The 15,086-nt window shown below is 40.7% G+C and overlaps 1 protein-coding gene across 2 annotated transcripts in view; it reads left to right on the forward strand.

The window, feature by feature from the left end:
* MEGF6 (multiple EGF like domains 6) overlaps nucleotides 1-8,282 on the forward strand; it is a 262,844-nt gene extending 254,562 nt beyond the window's left edge. For both annotated transcript variants that reach the window (XM_072156315.1, XM_072156316.1), the window contains 3 exons: nucleotides 2,539-2,667; nucleotides 4,736-4,780; nucleotides 5,570-8,282. In XM_072156315.1, the coding sequence (XP_072012416.1) occupies nucleotides 2,539-2,667; nucleotides 4,736-4,780; nucleotides 5,570-5,640 (245 nt within the window). In that variant the 3' untranslated portion in view covers nucleotides 5,641-8,282. The remainder of the gene's footprint in view (nucleotides 1-2,538; nucleotides 2,668-4,735; nucleotides 4,781-5,569) is intronic.
* Nucleotides 8,283-15,086: the final 6,804 nt, after the last annotated feature.

The following is a 15,086-nucleotide window of genomic DNA, read 5'->3' on the forward strand; positions in this document are numbered from 1 at the left end:
AGGTCCCAACTTTTGTGGGACCTATCATTGATTTTGTGGGACCTATCATTTTGTGGGAATCATTAAGAAGGTAGCTCATAGGTCCCAACAGCGCACTGTGAAAAATCTAAGCCATGCCTTTTGCTCCACCCCCACACAGTGCCCTTCACCTCCCACTCACATTGTGTCCCCACCAGCTGTCATATTGTGAAACATTCTCCTCACATTGTAGCCCCTCTGATATTGTGCTCCTACTGTGGTTGTGTCTAGCCAGCAGTTCCCCCTCTTATTGTGCCTCTCCCAGGAGCACCAAAATCCAGGACTGTCCCGCTGCATCCGGGACGGAGTGTGTGTTCTTTTTGTGTTTTGCACATCAGACTTAGTATAGGGGTGTTGACAATGGTATTGCTATTTACATGTGACTTTATTTACTAAAATGTTGTAAAAATGTTGTAACTAGTTCCTTAGTTTTTCCTGAGCCACTGGGGAAATGGGAATGTGTCCCTGAATTTAAGACTATTTGAAAAGTCATACTTCATAAATTTTTTAACTCAACTCATCTGGATTCTCATACTAAATCTGGAGCAATTTGTCTGAAGAGCAAAGTAAAGCGGAGTTAATCACCCTAAAAGATAAATGAATAAGAAGAATTTGCAAGAATTTAAGACAGAAAACTGATATAATGATGAAATGTCACAAAATAGTATGATGTGTAAATAATGATATACTTTATTAGATATGCACTAAAAATACATAAATTGTAACTTCACACTCAAAGGAGTGTGTGCACTGGAGCATAAGAAGCCATCTAGTGGTCCATCCACCCTCATGCCTATCTAATGAAAACTGACATAACAACAAAAATACCACCATTATGTAAGTTAATTTTCTGCTAACTGTGAATCTTCAACTGTTGTAAGACTACAACTCTCATCATGCTGGCTAGCTATAAATTGTCCTATCAAGAGGCATAAATATCTGGACAGCTGCTATTATGCAATGAGAATTGTAATAAGCAACTTGTAATAAGCGCTTGTGCCGCAAACACTAACATGCCCCTTTTGTTCTGTCTTGTCAGACACAGTGCAGCCGCAACAAAAAACGGGCGCAGACACTTTATAAATATATGTACCAGCAGTTTGCACGTTCTTTTCAGAGCAAAGTAAGACAAAAAAACTGGCTCAAATGCTTTAATAATTGTGAGCCAGTCTCTGTAAAGAGCTGAGGAATAAAGAAAATTATTAACCCGTTCAGTACCGCTCCATGTAAATATAGGGCAGCTTTTACTGTGACAGATTGTAGAAAGGACGTTTTTTACGTCATGACAGTAGCCAAGTTCAAACGGCTATATCTCCTGAACCCTGACATCTAGAAACACAATTCTTGTGTCATATTATAGACTGCAGGAAACTGTTTAACTTTTCATTATTGCAAAATTACATGCACCATCTGCATCTGTAGCTGAACGTGGAAAGGGTGATAGAATAATGCTGCACATATTTATAACATATTTTGGTAAAACTTACTACTTTTAAAAAAAACACTTTTATTGGAAAAATTACAAAAATTCTTATTTTTTTTGCAGTTGTAGTCAATTTTAAATATGTAATTATAAAAACTATTGAAAAAAACAAAGTTAATTTTGTTATGATATGTAAAGCTTTTCCATAGATATTGTCATTTAAAGAAGTGCATAGCAGAATGTCAAAAATTGACCTTGTCTTTCTGGCACCAAGACCAACAGTACTGAAAGGGTTAATAATGAATTAATTCATTATGAGTATGTCACAAGTCCATTAAGGGAGTATGGAAAGGACTCATAGGCTGAGCCTTCTCCATACAAGCATGGTGTATGCTGCATAATGCAGAAAACACCCACTGGTAAGAGCCACGATCCATGCTGGCACAGATCCAAGTCCCTTGGAATCTGGTTGACTAATCCATCAGCGGAAGTCAAAAGCCGGCCAAGTGGGAGTGCCATCATATTGGTTTTCCCTGTGAGGCCATCGGGAAGCAACCATCAGTTGCTATGACAGACTGGAGTCTTTTCCATAACCGAAAATAGCGTCTAAATGTCCGAAATGCCACTTTTTGCCATTTTGCAACATATACAAAATGTAATAAAAAGTACTTAAAAGTTCATACAGTCCCCAAAATGGTAGCAAAGAAAACATCATCTCATCCCATAAAAAATGACACCTTACACAGTTCTGTACGAAGTATGAAAACGTTATGATGAAATGTAGACTTTTTTTGTACAGGTTTTAATTTTTAAAAATGTATTAAAACACAATAAAACCTTTCTAAATTTGGCCTCCCCGTGATTGCACTGACCCAAAGAATAGTTTTCTTGCTTCCCAATAAACAACATGGGATATTCACTACATCACTAATAAGTACAATTTGTGACACAGAAAACAAGCTCTCATAATGCTCCGTAGTAAAAAAAAAAGTAGAGTAAAAAATATGGAAAAGCAAAAAAGCCCATTGGCGGGAAGGGGTTAATATCTGAAGAGAGACCCCATTAGATGGCGCTGTCACTGTTCTACTTTTCTTTAGACTGCAGGATAAATCACTATGGACCAAACTGTTCCCTGAGTTGTGAATGTGGCTGGAACGCACAATGCAATGCACTGACCGGGGGATGTATCTGTCTCAACCGCTTCAAAGGAGCCACCTGCAAGGAAGGTAAGAAGCTCCAAAAATATGAACAGTACAGAGATATTATATATTACATGCAATGTATTCTACAGTATAGAGTTTCCAACCTATAAAGTAGATGGATTGAAAAAAATTTATTATTCTTTGCTACGCATACTTACCAGCCTATAGATCAGCACCATGTAGGGGGTCAGGAGTCTCAATCAGGTTATTGTTATTCACACTGATGATTCACATTCTTGGGTTATATTACTTGAGTATCTATCTGCAAACTATGGTGTGTAGGATTAGGTAGTAGTTTATTAGTACATTTACTTTTTTACATTATCATTACTTTCTACATCAGGGGTCTCAAACTCGCGGCCCGCGGGACAATATTTTGCGGCCCCCACCTGGAAAAGCACCGCCCGCCGTGTATTCATGGCGGCGGTCGGGTCGCGCTGCATGGAGAGGGCTCACAGGCTGAGCCCTCTCCATAGCCGGTAAGTCTTTGCTGCATATTGCAGCAAAGGCTTACCGGTAACACCCGCGATCGGTGCTAGCACCGATCGCGGGTGCTTTCACAGCGATGGCTGCCGGCAAAGCTGCCGGCAAAGCTGCCGGCAGCCTCAAAAAGATAGCGACGCATGGGCGCCGCCATCTTACCTGGGATCGCCGCTCCCCCAGGGGCAGCGATCCGTCTCCATGGTAGCCTCGGGTCTTTCGAAGACCCGAGGCTATTTCGTTTTAACCCCTTCATTACAATGTGCTGATAGCACATTGTAATGAATGAGGAGGAAAATCCCCATATACTGCCATACTGTAGTATGGCAGTATATGGTAGGATCGATCAGACAACCTAGGGTTAAAGTACCCTAGGAAGTCTGAAAAATAGTATAAATAAAAATAAAAAAAAGTTTAAAAAAAAAAAAAATTATAATAAAAAAACATTAAATTTCAAATCACCCCCCTTTCCCTAGAACTGACATAAATATAAATAAACAGTAAAAATCATAAACACATCAGGTATCGACGCGTCCGAAAATGCCCGATCTATCAAAATATGATAACGTTTTTTACAATGCGTTTAACCCCGTTACGGAAAATAGCGCCCAAAGGCGAAAATGGCACTTTTTTGCCATTTTGAAAAATATAAAAAAATCTATAAAAAGTGATCAAAAGGTCGTACAGTCCTAAAAATGATATCATTGAACATATTATCAAATTTTGCAAAAAATGACACCACCCACAGCGCCGGACATCAAAGTATGAAAAAGTTATTAGCGCCAGAAGTTGGCAAAATCAAAAAAATAATTTTTGTACAGGAGGTTTTAATTTTTGTAAATGTATGAAAACATTATAAAACCTATACAAATTTGGTATCCCCTTAATCGTACCGACCCAAAGAATAAAGTAGACATGTCATTTGGGGCGCTCAGTGAAAGACGTAATATCCAAGCCCACAAGAAAATGGCGCAAATGCATTTTCATTGCATTTGGAATTTTTTTCCCGCTTCCGAGTACATGGCATGTAATATTTAATACCATCACTATGAAGTGCAATTTGTTACGCAGAAAACAAGCCGTCACGCAGCTCTTTACGTGTAAAAATAAAAAAGTTATAGATTTTTGAAGGTGGGGAGTGAAAAATGGACATGAAAAAACAGGAAAGGGCCCGTAACCGGTTAATCCCCTTCCCTCCGGTACTTGAAGAAGATGAAGTCGCGCTCTGAACGCACTTGGTGCAGGTCAGAGCGGCGACTTCATCTTCTTCGATGGGAGGGACACGGGGAGGCAAATGCCGGGGGGGAGGGGGAGATGGAGTGTCCCTGACTGGGCTCAGTGCGGTAGGAGCTTGGGACCCCTCGGTGCACAGGACGCGTTCATAGAGAAAACACATCTCCCAGCTCGGGGCTTTCCTTGCGCTGGGAGACGCCATGACATTTGAATCTGAATAATGATATTTTGTAAGCGCATTTTGTGTGGAAAACTTGATGCGGCCCAGCCTTACCCAGAATCTACCTCCAGCGGCCCCCAGGTAAAATGAGTTTGAGACCCCTGTTCTACATTGTCCTCTTGCTAACCTGTTATTTGTGTGTATTTGATGTATTTGCAGGGGGCACTCCACTGCTGATGTCGGCTCAGCTACAGGCACTTCTCAGTAAGTTCTAACGAAGATTTACTTGGCCATACTTTATGATGTAGAATACGATCTGGGAAAGTTATGACTAATGGAGAAACTCCACGTTCATATGGATAGATAGACAGAAAGGGGGGAAGACAAGTGCAAAAGGATTCAAGTGTAGGAGTACAACAGGCGGTGTATGGTCATATAGAGTGACTCTCACTTGTGTCGGTAAAATAAAAGCTTGTCGGACTATATTCTGTCCTGCTTGGTGTTATCGCACGCTGCTAGCCACAAGATTTCAGCCCGCCGACCCAAAATGCCGGGTTTCCAAGGATCAGGTATTTGTACACGTGTAGTTTATCGTTTGTTTCAGTGCTTCGTCCAACACAGTTGCAGATTGCGTTCGTATGGTTTAAAGGATCGTTTATGAAATACACAACGCGTTTCGGCTCTGGACGAGAGCCTTCATCAGGTGTAGTTACAAAGAGGCACTTTCTGCTTGGAGTCCCTGCCCACACCCTGGAATTTTTAACTGACCATCACTGAGTTATAGGAGCTAAAACCGTAAAATAAAGTAAGGGGGTGAAAATTAGCTTTATTGGGTAAAAAATGTAAATTTGAGAACTTTCCAAACCCCTTTAAGAGGCAGTAATCTTTACTGATTACTTCTATTTGAATATGAGTCATATTAAATCCCATTCCACCATCTGTCATGCAAACAGAGGTCTGAGCCAGCATTGGCCAATATTTTCTACATCTGATTTAGGAAAAGTTCCCATTATTGTTTATCATTAATGATGTCCTCTATCCTTCCACTTCCAGATGCGCAGCCTCGAACATCACATCGGTCTTCAGTTAGGTATTTAATACATTCAACAAAACATCGACCATAGACTGCTTCTAGGAGTTAAATCCATTGTAGACGCCGACATAAAACCACTATCTATAAGAGACAATGTTCATTATGTCCATTCTGGAGAGATGAAGATTCTGAAGTGCAGACTTTTGGGAAGAGTTTACATGAGAGCAAGTCTAAGCTGAACATATAAGAGAAGTCATCCTAACCATCTACCATATGAAGATGACGAATAAGACTTACATTTATGGTTTGGTCTTTCTATCATTCCATTTCCATCCATGAGCAGACCACTATGGATATGAAACTGAGAGGTTCTTCTGGGAGCAGTGGTCTACCTCTGCTGTCGACTGCTGCGGGACAGGACATCGTAAACTCAATGGCTGTGGATGGACAATCCTTGTTTATCCTGGATTTGCTGCAGTTTTATAATACAACCCTACAGATCCTCAGAGACCTTGACTTGGTGGACATATGATTTTTTTGACATCTTGGTCATTACTGTTTATGACTTGTTTGCCTAATATGTAGATGAAGAGTCTATTTATGATGACTTATTTATAAGCCAGATTCTTGAAGACTCAGCCAAAGGCTCCCACATATCTGGGGAACATATGTGGTACCAACAACATCTTGCAATATCAAAGGAAGGTTGAGTCTGGGTTTTTACATGCCTTGTTCATCTGTGATACATCTCTTCATGTGGTTGTCACACAGATTTTCTATAGTTAAACAGCAATATTGGACTGGAGTAAGTACTGTTATGCAACCTCTCAGATTCATGGTTCAGAACAGCAGGAAAACTGGGTGACATCAAACCTGCGGCTTACCCCAGTTAACTAATAGAATCCGCTCAGTTATATGATAACACTGTTAAACTAGCATGATTCCCTGCTTAAAGATGTAGGAAAGATGTTTGGTAACTGTACTAGAGTCCATTGTGGTTACCACCCAGCTTTCCCAGGAACAGATACATTTTGCAAAGGATTATGATTCTGTTTCAGTAAAGCATAGTTAAGGTTAGGGCTACATGGCAATATGTTGTTTTTAACAAGAAGATTGTGGTGTGGTACTAAGACATCATGGGGAATTCATGAAGAATGGCGTTTATATGGTAAGTCTTAAAATTCCCTCCGCTGACGGTCCTGCGCCAAAATTGAATAAGAGGCTCCAGCCTCCAAGTAAATATGGACACAAACTCCACCAGTTTCAGACCAAATCGGAACTGGTGGAGTTAGTTAGTGAACGCCCGCTCTTCCATTTCCCCCCATTCCCACCTGGTCTCCACCCTGACACGCCCATAGAGCCGCACAGGTCAGAGAAACTCCAAAAGAGAGGGAGATTCCTGTGGATTCTCGGCCAGAAAATTTGAGGAGAAGCCATAATTAATCTCCCCACTGCGTTTAATGGTTGTTCATGGGTTCAAATTAGGAATAAGTCCAACACTGTTTTGGTTGCAAAATCTTTCTGACTGAAAACCGTGCAACACATGCTATGGGGTAGACCCAGCTAATGGTCCTTATGTACGTGAGATATTAATGTGTGATTTAACTGATGGGGGTGCTAATAATTAAGGATTTACAGGAGGAAAATGTGCAGAAAATAATTTGGTGCATCAAATTCATCAACTGTGTCCTCAGTACTGGAAGAATAAGAACTCATTTATCAATAAAGTATTGATTAAGGTGTCCCCAGTTGGTCACAGTTGATCATATCCTCCTCATGGGAGGATGTGATATTTGAGTTTTAGATCTAAGAGGTACTATACTGTTTTACAGTGCTTGTGTAGGGGCTATTGAGATTCTCTATATATATGCTTGCTTTTGAGGAATGGGAACACTAAAAATTGAACTGACTCCTGTTTACACTACTCCATATATCACTGTAGGTAAGAATGAAGGGAAGAGTCCTTGAGTTAACACTCCAGCTCACCCAGCTCAAGGGAAGAGTACCTGAGACGCATGATGTATGGACCAATAATATTGCACACACGTATTACTGTACCCTAGTGTAGCCAGATGAATCGAATCAGAAGCAAAAAATCCTGCCACACATTTTTAAGCTTTTCTACCATAGAAGGATCACACCTGGTGGATGGGCTACCACTACTAGTGCTAAGTAACTGACCCTCAGCTTTGTGTGCAAGACTAGTTTAGGTTTAAAATAAAACTAATAAGCAGTGGAAATGAGTTCGCATTAGGCAAAAACACTGGATCATTGCACAATATTGCAAACATGCCACCCAAGATGAATGTAATGTCTAAAGTAGAGACATGGCAGCAAAAGTAAGTCATTCCACCTCCAACCTGCGGGGTCACTGTTTCTAAATCATTCAGTTATGTATTTCACAATGAACACAGTTCAGTCTCTTAAACCGATGAGATTTTTCTATAAGGTCACTGTCTTGTCTCGTGTAGATCCTTTAAGCATCCTTAATGTATTTTCAGTATGTTCATTTAATCCTATGTGTTGAGAGGAGGCCATTGATGTATATTTAGGAAGCTGTGTATAACATGTATAGGTCACCAACACCCCAGTCACCTGAGAACGGTCTGTATGTATGTACTGTATTTATCAATTCCAAGGTCATTACATAATTTATACTTTTTCACTTGTTTGGAATGAAGCAATTACTTGGAATGCAACGTGATCTTAATAACAACCATTTTATGTAATAAACTGTTGTGTTGTGTGATTATTCCCTGATGCATATTGTACATTTGTAATATCCTTGAGTTGTGGTCATTACTGAATGATTGTGTAGGAATCTTGCTGGAGTGGAGTGGACTCAGTAGGACTAATCAACCTACTTGGACCTGTAACTCAAAGAACCACTTCCTAGGGCAGTGGTGGCGAACCTACGGCACGGGTGCCAGAGGTGGCACTCGGAACCATTTCTGTGGGCACTCAGACCATCACCCCAGGACAGAGCTCACTAAATAGGACCAAATCCACCAAGTCCCAGGCAACTTAAGAGATGCTGCTCTCAGCACTATTTTAAAGCAACACTTCATTGGCTGTTAGGAACTGCGGGAAAAGTGAGAAGTGGTGACAGAACTGCAATATCTCTGGAGATCCTCCCGCTGGACCAACCATTTTCCCTCTACACAGAGACCCTGGAGAGAAGCTACAACAAGAGTCTGAATTTGCCCTCCTTCTTTCAGCTGTATTGGTTGCCTTAGGAGAGCCAATACAATTGAAAGATGTGGAAGAGCAGGTAGCAATAAGTTACTGCTTAAAATGCCTTGTTGGCACTTCACAGTAAATAAGTGGATTTTGGTTGTAGTTTGGGCACTCTGTCTCCAAAAGCTTCGCCATCACTGTCCTAGGGGATACAGTCCAGCTTTCCTGAGCTTTTCCCTAGCAATTTCTCCTATTTAGACTGCAAGTTCCTAGTCTGTATAAAATGTGTGCAATGTATTAATTATCTTTTATAATTATGTTTACATTATGCAAACCACATGGTGCAAATGCAGGCTTTCCTTTTGGCTATTACCCTGGAACTTTCCAGAGACTGAGACCCAGAGTTTAAATATAAGCTAAGCTCTCAGTACGGGTTCTTTTCAGTTATAGAAGCGGAGGAGAAGACGCTACTAATCTGTAATAGAGTAGTCTATCTGCACCTCAGCTAGCAAATTTGGACAACTATTACATGCCATCAGAGTTTACCACTTTCTCTGCTGTTAGGCTTTGCATGGAAAGGATAGAAAGACCTGAGTGCATGTGAAAAAACCCTTATCAGAGTAAAGGGACAACCCCTTTAACAAAGATACAATGTAGATGGCAGAAATGATCCTTGTTTCAGATAAGAATGTGAGTAACTGAGTAATACATTTTTGATATGTAGAATAGGTTATAAGCCAAACACAGTTAAAAAGAAGAATCTCTGTTGCACAATGTCTCATGTCTCACAATGTAAGTGTAGGGTTCCAGAACATCTTAAATGTCAGTCCATCTAATGAACTGAAAAAACAACATGTGACTTGTCTGAGCCGCAGGCTGCCTCCATCTTTGTGCTCCTGTACAGCTTGTGTCTCCCCCACTGATGTTATCTCACCAGGTTGTGACCTCTGAGAAGGTGCAGGAGGAGGAGCTAGACAAGGGCACAAAGGTGGGGGCTAAGATCTGAGGAGTGAGTAACACAGACAAGGCACATGTTGTTTTTTGAAATGCATCTAAACCGAAGTCCGGCCCCTGTGACTACCCCAGGATTTTGTCAGGATGCTAGAGTAAGTTATAACACACAATTACATTGTAATGCAAATGCATAGAAAGGCAGATTTGCATTGCAGGTGTAATAAGCTTCTGCAACCTGTCTTTAGTGAAAAATGAGGTCCCTGGCGACAGGTTCCCTTCTCACAGCCAGTTACTGCATAAGTGATAATTGTCATTTTGCTCCATTATGTCTTTGTTAGTCTGAACAATGGTGTATTAATTTCCTAGCAGCCTTAATTGGTTTCCACCATATCTGTCTCCTTTGAACTTTGCTCTGTTTGACTAACAGCTATCAAAGGATAGGGCCTAACCTGCTGATCAGTGGGGGCTCAGTGATGGGACCCCCATAGATCACGAGAACGTGGGTCAAATATACACATCGCACCCCGGAATGACCAATAGCAGGAAGTCTTGCATGCACGGTTGGCCCTGTTCATCTCTATGGAGCTGATGGAGTTGCAACCAACTGTTCCGTCATCTCCACAATTCCACAGGGGGTCCTGTGGATAGGGCCTAACTTGCTTAAATGGGACAACCTCTTTATTGACCACTTGCTATGTAGTTCCATCAGCAACTTGATTGTTTACTATTAGAAGCAGACTCAGCCACCACCTCAGGACCAGCATGCTGCTGCAGGATCTCTCTAACATTTTTGACAAAAACTGGCATCATTAAAAATGTACAAACACAATGATGTTTTGTAGATTGGTAGCTCTTCGGACCAGTGTTAAAGATATGAGAAGGAATAAGATGGCCATTCATGTAATCCCATTTCCATCTACGATGGGAAAGATTCTTGAGGGAAGAATAGATGACGACAGCTTCCAATAGCCTCTGCAGTGAGGTGTGTAATAAAGGTTCTGTAACAGGTGAGATATGTAATATGAGGTTCTGTAACAGTTGAGATATGTAATATGAGGTTCTGTAACAGGTGAAGTGTGTATTATGAGGTTCTGTAGCAGGTGAAGTGTGTATTATGAGGTTCTGTAGCAGCTGAGGTGTTTATTATGAGGTTAAGTAGTAGGTGAGGTTTGCAATATGAGGTTCTGTAGCAGATGAGGTGTATATTATGAGGTTCTGTAACAGGTGAGGTGTGTATTATTAGGTTCTGTAGCAGATGAGGTGTGTATTATGAGGTTCTGTAACAGGTGAGGTGTGTATTATTAGGTTCTGTAGCAGATGAGGTGTATATTATGAGGTTCTGTAGCAGGTGAAGTGTGTATTATGAGGTTCTGTAACAGGTGAGGTGTGTATTATTAGGTTCTGTAGCAGATGAGGTGTATATTATGAGGTTCTGTAGCAGGTGAAGTGTGTATTATGAGGTTCTGTAGCAGGTGAGGAGTGTAATATGAAGTTCTGTAGCAGGTGAAGTGTGTATTATGAGGTTCTGTAGCAGGTGAGGTGTGTAATATGAGGTTCTGTTGTAGGTGAGGAGTGTAATATGAAGTTCTGTAGCAGCTGAGGTGTGTATTATGAGGTTAAGTAGCAGGTGAGGTGTGCAATATGAGGTTTTGTAACAGGTGAGGTGTGTATTGTGAGGTTCTGTAGCAGGTGCGGTGTATTTTATGAGGTTCTGTAACAGGTGAGGTGTATATTATGAGGTTCTGTAACAGGTGAGGTGTATATTATGAGGTTCTGTAGCAACTGAGGTGTGTATTATGAAGTTCAGTAGCAGGTGCGGTGTGCAATATGCGGTTCTGTAACAGGTGAGGTGTGTATTATAAGGTTCAGTAGTATGTGAGGTGTGTAATAAGAGGTTCTGTAACATGTTAGATGTGTATTATGAGGTTCTGTAGCAGGTGTGGTGTGTAATATGAGGTTCTGTAGCAGGTGAGGTGTGTATTATGAGGTTAAGTAGCAGGTGAGGTGTGCAATATGAGGTTTTGTAACAGGTGAGGTGTGTATTGTGAGGTTCTGTAACAGGTCAGATGTATATTATGAGGTTCTGTATATTTTATGATTGTAACCTCAGCCAGAATTTTGTTGGTCTCTGTGACAATTGGAATTAAAATTGTTGGATTGAGATAAGAACCAGGATTAATAATAAAGCTTCATTACAGACAACTTTGATAACTGTTATAGCTGTTCATTGTAGCCTGGGACTAAAGTACAGTAAATTACCAACATCCAGAGGTCCGTTTGTAACTAGGAGTCGTCTGTAAATTGGGTGTTCTTAAGTAGGGGACCGCCTGTATATTATATATATGCATATGACTGCAATAATGGAAACAATATGGGCAAGAAAACTGCACAAAATAGGTGAGATGTGTAATATGAGGTTCTGTAGCAGGTGAGGTGTGTAATATGAGGTTCTGTAGCAGGTGAGGTGTGTAATATGAGGTTCTGTAGCAGGTGTGGTGTGTAATATGAGGTTCTGTAGCAGGTGAGGTGTGTAATATGAAGTTCTGTAGCAGGTGAGGTGTGTATTATGAGGTTCTGTAGCAGGTGAGGTGTGTAATACGAGGTTCTGTAGCAGGTGAGGTGTGTAATATGAGGTTCTGTAGCAGCTGAGGTGTATATTATGAGGTTCTGTAACAGGTGAGGTGTGTAATATGAGGTTCTGTAGCAGGTGAGGTGTGTAATATGAGGTTCTGTAGCAGGTGAGGTGTGTATTATGAGGTTCTGTAGCAGGTGAGGTGTGTATTATGAGGTTCTGTAGCAGGTGAGGTGTGTAATATGAGGTTCTGTAGCAGGTGAGGTGTATATTATGAGGTTCTGTAACAGTTGAGGTGTGTAATATGAGGTTCTGTAGCAGCTGAGGTTTATATTATGAGGTTCTGTAACAGGTGAGGTGTGTAATATGAGGTTCTGTAGCAGGTGAGGTGTGTTTCATGAGGTTCTGTTGCAGCTGAATTATATGTTTCTGGGGTGCGAGGGGGGACTCTTTTCTAAAAACCCGCTCTGATAACCAAATCGCATCGGACATAAGGACACCCCCATTCTCAGCTGCTGCTGTTGTACTCAGGGTGGAGGAGAAGTCACCTGATTCCCAACATGTCCTTACAACATATAGCAAAACTGAGGTGTGAACCCAGCCTAAAAAAATTATCCACACTGTTGTCTCCCCTTGTGTTTTTCATACTATGAACCCACAGAACAGTATATGTTCATGTAAAATGTATTTAGATGTACAAAATAGTTGAATTCTACTGTCACCTTGTGTTAGCTTTTAGGAACTACAGATCTACATTGTTCCAAGACACATTTATCCAAAACCTCCAAAACTACAGGGAGATCCATGAATACTAAGGTACAGCTTTACAACTGATAAAGACATCTACTGATCTGACACAAATTAGTTAAAAACACTTATGAGGAGTGAATTATTTTCCAGCTCTAGTTATGTGATTTACATCGGATTATATGAGCAGCTGTAGTGTCCCACATTTGATGTTTGGGCCCCTTCCTGTACAATATAGAATAAATGTACTAGGATTCACTATTTTGTGCAGTTTTTTTGACCATATTGTTTCCATTATTGCAGTCATATGCATATATATATAGATATACAGGCGGTCTCCTACTTAAGAACACCCAATTTACAGACGACTCCTAGTTACAAACGGACCTCTGGATGTTGGTAATTTACTGTACTTTAGTCCCAGGATACAATGAACAGCTGTAACAGTTATCACAGGTGTCTGTAATGAAGATTTATTATTAATCCTGATTCTTATCTCAATCCAACATTTTTTACTCCAATTGTCACAGAGACCAACAAAATTCTGGCTGAGGTTACAATCATAAAATATACAGTTCCAACTTACATACAAATTCAACTTAAGAACAAACCTACAGAACCTATCTTGTATGTAACCCAGGGACTGCCTGTGTTTATATTATTGTACATATGTTGTGTAAATATATATATTGGCAATGAGTGTTTAAGATACAGTAGGTTCGGTCCCTTTTACACTTGCGTTGCAGATCACAAGTGCAACACATGAAAAACTGACGTTTTTGCCTGCGATTTTCATAAGTTGCTGCTGGAAGTCATTAGCGAGTGATTGTTGTTTTTTACACTTGCTTTTTTAATGTTTTTAATGCATTTTCAATGTGTTTTTCAATGTGGTTTATCTTTTTTATGGCAATTGATAAGTGAAAAATGCATTGCACTTGCATTTGTCTCCATAGACGTGTATGGTGCGTTTTTCATGTAGGACATGCTGAGATTTTCAGGTACGTTAAAAAAATGGTGTGTGAAAAAGACCCCTACGGCCAGGGGCATAACTAGGAGAGGCTGGGGAATTCATTTTCTTTCTCATATAACTCTGCTACCTGTTAATGTAGAAATACCGTATCACTGCTAAAGGGAAAGATGTAATGATAATGCAGAGGAAAGGCGGCATCTCCTGGGAATTAAACCAAATGGGAAATTCTTTTTCATCATATAACCAACACATATGACCACAGCAGGCAGGTCTGTTACAGGCTGGAGAGATGGATTCTCTCTGTACAGACCAGGAAGGTTGGATTACTGCCGGCCAGCAGCCATTAACCATTTACAAGTGCAATAATAAGAATGACAGCAAGATGGGTAATGTTTTTTTTCAACACAGTAAACTTTATTGACATGTGGAATTGGTGTCCCTGACAACACATGACATCATAGTACAGTATAGAACATTCCGGAGAGACACTGGCCTGTAGGACACTGGAGATGCTGCAAGACGATGGCTACCTGCATGCTCCATACCAAGAGAGTAAGAGGGGAAGCCATGTAAGTAGGGACAGTACACAGCCAGCATTTACTACTGAGAGCCACAGGTTTCCATGCTACCAACATTTCAGGATGTGACATTTCGGTGTGCAGCTCCTCGACGCCGGGTACTCAGACAAAGATTACCTGGTAGGCGGAGTAACGCGGCTACTGGGGCGTGGAGTAGCTGCGACTTCTAGCCTCATGTCCAGCTACTCCACGCCCCAGTAGCCGCTTAAAAAAATTTACATACCGACTTATTAAAGTTTACCAAAGGATAGCCGGGACGTGAGGATTAGCCCAAAAAAGGGCTATGCTCACGTCCCATTCATCCACCTACCACCCGATCTACCTTTATAGGTAGAATCGTGGTGGTAGGTCCCCTTTAAGGAGATAAAGAAATTAAAATTCAAGTGTCTTGGTCCCTTCTCCTTGATATATTTTAAAACAAAAACACGGAGTCAAAACATTATTGTCCTCTGACAAACATTTTAAACTTAGAAACAAAAAGTTAATTTTTAGTTAGCACAAAAAGGGTTAAACGGGCCTTTTGGCATTTTTGTTGTGTA

Source organism: Engystomops pustulosus, chromosome 6, assembly GCF_040894005.1.
Source record: "Engystomops pustulosus chromosome 6, aEngPut4.maternal, whole genome shotgun sequence".
Classification (NCBI taxonomy): Eukaryota; Metazoa; Chordata; class Amphibia; order Anura; family Leptodactylidae; genus Engystomops; species Engystomops pustulosus.